Source organism: Selaginella moellendorffii, unplaced genomic scaffold (assembly GCF_000143415.4).
Source record: "Selaginella moellendorffii unplaced genomic scaffold, v1.0 SELMOscaffold_5, whole genome shotgun sequence".
Taxonomy (NCBI): domain Eukaryota; kingdom Viridiplantae; phylum Streptophyta; class Lycopodiopsida; order Selaginellales; family Selaginellaceae; genus Selaginella; species Selaginella moellendorffii.
In genome coordinates this window covers 1,255,887-1,259,474 of record NW_003314266.1, presented here as the reverse complement: position 1 = coordinate 1,259,474, position 3,588 = coordinate 1,255,887, and the positions used below count along the sequence as shown (strand labels likewise).

The following is a 3,588-nucleotide window of genomic DNA, read 5'->3' as shown; positions in this document are numbered from 1 at the left end:
TAGTCAGCTAAGGTTCGTCTAAACTACACGGAAAAGTTTTTACGCTTCTAGATTAACTATTCCACGTTCAATGTGCTTTCGAGGTTCGTAAGAAGTTCTTCACTAACACTCACCAAGGACGGCGAGAGGATGAAGATGGATTGCCAGAGAGAAAGCTCTCAGACTAGTTTGAGAAACAAAGACCAATATACTAAAAAGACAAAAACCAATATACTAAAAAGTGTTTAGGAAATTTTATAAATTAAGATTAATATAAATGAATAAGAACTGTCTTCGATAGTAGAATATCCACTTTATAGTTTAAGAGTATATACAAAATATTCAAGCATATTCTAGATATATCCAGTACTGTGTTTGCTTAAGAAAATAATAATAATAATTATTATTATATAAAAATGATTTGTGAATGCTCATTACAACTTGTTTTTACGGAAAAAATTTAGGAAGTACACTAAAATTCATTTGATAACACTTCAGTGTTCTAGACCTGGATTCTCCAAGGACCTGAATACCATATGAAGGCCATGTTTGCCTATTGCCAAATATATCAAAACATTGTAATCAATATTAAAACATAACTGAAATATTATGAATTCCTTAGATTTAATTTCAACTTTGAACTACATTTTCTTTTTCATGAATTTTAAATGGAAAGAGAAGCTTTCTAACATCCTTTACTTTTATCAGTATCAAATAACCTTCATTATAAGTAAATGAACTTGAAAGAGTCTTTGATGCTCATTAGCACATTGTTGACATTCCAGCAGATCATGAAGCATGAGGAAAAGAATGACAATTACATGGATTGGAGTTCGGTCACTAGTAGCCACCTTAAAACATCTTTTCAGGCTGAGAATCACCTTGACCTGCCAAACTCTCACTCCTGAAAACATCCACTTCCGAGGCTATTTCCTTTGGGATTCCAGCAATTCCTTGCCCACCAAGTTCTTGGAGTAGAGGTTCTTCAGGTAGTCTCTAAACACGCAAGGGTTGTAGGCTGCTGGATGCTCCGTGTCTACAAACTTGGGAATCGGAGATACTCTAACGTCGGAAGCTGGATCGTAGAAGAGCCCGACTGATACCCGAGCTTTATCGGCATTTACGATCGCTCTGTGCTCGACGCTCTTGAGCTTTCCATTGCTATAAATCTGTCCAAAAGACGAAAAGCACACATATCAACCATTCTACAAGTTATTTGCTAGCTTGCCTGAAGCTGGTCGCCAATGTTGATAACAAGAGCACCAGGAACCGACCTGACCGTCTTCCACTTCTCCTGGACCTTCACTTGGAGTCCGACGATATCACTGTCCTGCAAGAGAATCGTGAGACCACCAACATCGGAGTGACTACTCAGTCCAATTGCAAGCTCAGGACTCGGGCAAGGAGGATAATAATTGAGCCGCAGCGCCACGTTGTGCTCACCAAACTCCCCCTCCAAATAGTCCGGGCCTAAGCCGAGACCCTCAGACAATGCTCGCAGGAGATGGCGGGCCAGAAACTTGGCTTGATCCACAAATTCCCCAGCAATCAACCTGGACGATCCATGAAAACTTAGAGAAAACCAGGCAAGAGAATTGGATGAACCAAGTCTAGCACTTAGACTTACTCGTAAGAGCTTGGTTTGGTCGGCCATGGATGTGGCTGATCCTGGCGCTCCGGTAGAAATCGATGCAAAAGATTGTCTTGCCAGTCTAGAAACACCTCCTTGAGCGGATTGAAGCTCGTGCCGTACCTCACGGCGGCGTCTATGTCCGTACTATAGGAGACCATCTTCTCCGCGAGCGGCAGCTGGAAGAATTCGTGAGCCACGGCGAGCATCCGCCGCGTGAGATCGCTGCCGATGCCGTGATTGATAACCTAGATCCAGTTCCTGTTGAGACGATTCCATACGCGGCACAGTTTCTTACCTGGAAGAAGCCCCATCTCTCGCTCGCATCCAGCAGCTCGGCGATTACGTCCTCCTTGCTGCGATCGGATGAAGTAGGCTTGGAATCCAGCAGCGGGGAGACATCGATCACCGGGATTTCGTCGGCGTGGAGCGCCAGATCTTGAGGAGAGAGCCTCTGATCGAGGGGCTTGACATAGAAATCTGCCTGTCTATGCCGCTATCGACGAGCGCCTTGGCACCGTCTAGCTTGTTCCATCCAGCGGCCATAGCCACGCAATTTAAAATAAAAGAGAATCTATCAAGATGCTTCTCAAGTGAAAATCAAATGGACGGCTTCGATTGAAAGTCTTTACAAATGGGCGGGGGAGATTACGTCTCTGCCCTAGAGCAGAACAAATATTTTGGAATATGGCTGGAGCGGGAGAGCAGCGCCATGGATTCAAGAAAGCCAGGCCGGCGAGCTCTTCGATCGATCGCCGCGCAGATTCCGACTCCGACCAAGGTGATGAAGATCGCCGCAAGCATTCCAAGTTCTGGATGCGGAAATGGTAAGAAGCCGCTCGATGTCTCTCTCCAGTGCTTCTTTTTTTCTTTTCACAGGCTCGATTGCCCGCTGGATCAAGGTCTCAAGGACGCACTGAGGAGAGATCTGGAGGAAATCTGCGAAGAGAATGGTACGGTCGATCTCGAAATATTTCAAAGCTTCGATCCATTCAAATTCTCTGTGGCAGTGGATCCGGATGTGATCTCGGACGTCGAGGACGAATGGGTCGATTGTGACGAGACGGTGTTTGGAAGCCAGCTCGTCAAGAACCCGTTCGAAGATCTCGATGTCGAAGAGATCAGTACAAGCCTTCCAAATGCAAACTATGTCAAGGTCTGCTTCTTAACTTTCTTTCGCAAAAATTTCATTCCAAGGCTGTGTTGTCCAAGGCTTGCATGGTTTACGTGACCGACGAGACCTTGAAGTTCGAGGAGGATCGCAATTAGAGCCGATCACGTCCCCAAAGGTTGATGGAGTTTCTTCGAAAGGATATGAATTACAGGCTTGTTTTTTTTTCTTTCACCAGATCGTCCTTGTTGATTCTTCAGTTGGAGCACAAGGTCTTAAGGAAAAACATTCGCATTCTTCCCAATGTAAACGAATATAATGATTGAAGGAAGTGCTACGTCTGGTTGGTTCTGCTTGAGCTCTATGGCTGCACGTCGACGATTTATTTGATACCACATATACTTAAAAAAAAAAATCAAGTAGAATCTAGATAAAAATCAATTTCTATCAAGCATTAAAATACCATCCATGCCTCTCAATGTTACAACTAGGAGGATGTTGTCAGTCTTGATGTCCCTGTGAGCCATGCCCATGTCATGCATTTTTCCCACAGTCCTAGCCACATTCTTGATCACCACTGCTGCCTCATGCTCGCTCAGTTTTTTCTTTTTCAACAACACCTCAGTCAACGAGCACTGGCATAGGTCCATGAGGAGGAAATAGTGATCTTCGTCCTTGAAAACATCCACCAGTTGAACCACGCCACTCCTCTCTTTACTCTTGGAGAGTTTTGTGAGTACTCTGATCTCCAATTCAGCTTGGTCTTCAAGAGTAGTCGACTTGCAAGCAAACAATTGACCATCACTCTTACGTTTCACTTTGTACACAATTGATTGCCCTCCCCGACCCTTTCCACCGAGAACAAGTC

General features: G+C 44.4%; 2 protein-coding genes across 3 annotated transcripts; one reads left to right on the top strand and one right to left on the bottom strand.

The window, feature by feature from the left end:
* Nucleotides 1-716: 716 nt before the first annotated feature.
* Nucleotides 717-2,155, bottom strand: LOC9659919 (probable 2-oxoglutarate-dependent dioxygenase ANS). The gene is made up of 5 exons (XM_024669705.1): nt 2,150-2,155; nt 1,908-2,105; nt 1,607-1,857; nt 1,208-1,532; nt 717-1,148 (listed from the first exon to the last, which is right to left on the bottom strand). Exons 1-5 carry the CDS (start codon nt 2,153-2,155, stop codon nt 906-908), a joined length of 1,023 nt encoding a protein of 340 aa, XP_024525473.1. The 3' UTR covers nt 717-905.
* Nucleotides 2,156-2,287: 132 nt separating this feature from the next.
* Nucleotides 2,288-3,082, top strand: LOC9658494. 2 transcript variants are annotated; one of them, XM_024669796.1, is made up of 5 exons: nt 2,288-2,436; nt 2,489-2,562; nt 2,620-2,765; nt 2,822-2,898; nt 2,959-3,082. In XM_024669796.1, the coding sequence occupies exons 1-4, from the start codon at nt 2,297-2,299 to the stop codon at nt 2,876-2,878; spliced, it is 417 nt and encodes a 138-aa protein (XP_024525564.1). In that variant the 5' UTR covers nt 2,288-2,296; the 3' UTR covers nt 2,879-2,898; nt 2,959-3,082. The 2 variants fall into 2 exon arrangements, with proteins under 2 accessions (XP_024525564.1, XP_002965127.1); XM_002965081.2 differs by having other exon boundaries at nt 2,807-2,898.
* The last annotated feature ends 506 nt before the right edge of the window (nt 3,083-3,588 follow it).

Coding starts and splice junctions, on each gene's coding strand:
- LOC9659919 (XM_024669705.1), bottom strand. Junction 1,858..1,907: donor AGAGATGGGGCTTCTTCCAG/GTAAGAAACTGT, acceptor AACTGGATCTAG/GTTATCAATCACGGCATCGG. Junction 1,149..1,207: donor ACATTGGCGACCAGCTTCAG/GCAAGCTAGCAA, acceptor TCTTTTGGACAG/ATTTATAGCAATGGAAAGCT.
- LOC9658494 (XM_002965081.2), top strand. CDS start 2,297: ATGGCTGGAGCGGGAGAGCAGCGCCATGGATTCAAGAAAGCCAGGCCG. Junction 2,437..2,488: donor AAGTTCTGGATGCGGAAATG/GTAAGAAGCCGC, acceptor TTCTTTTCACAG/GCTCGATTGCCCGCTGGATC. Junction 2,766..2,806: donor CAAATGCAAACTATGTCAAG/GTCTGCTTCTTA, acceptor TTTCATTCCAAG/GCTGTGTTGTCCAAGGCTTG.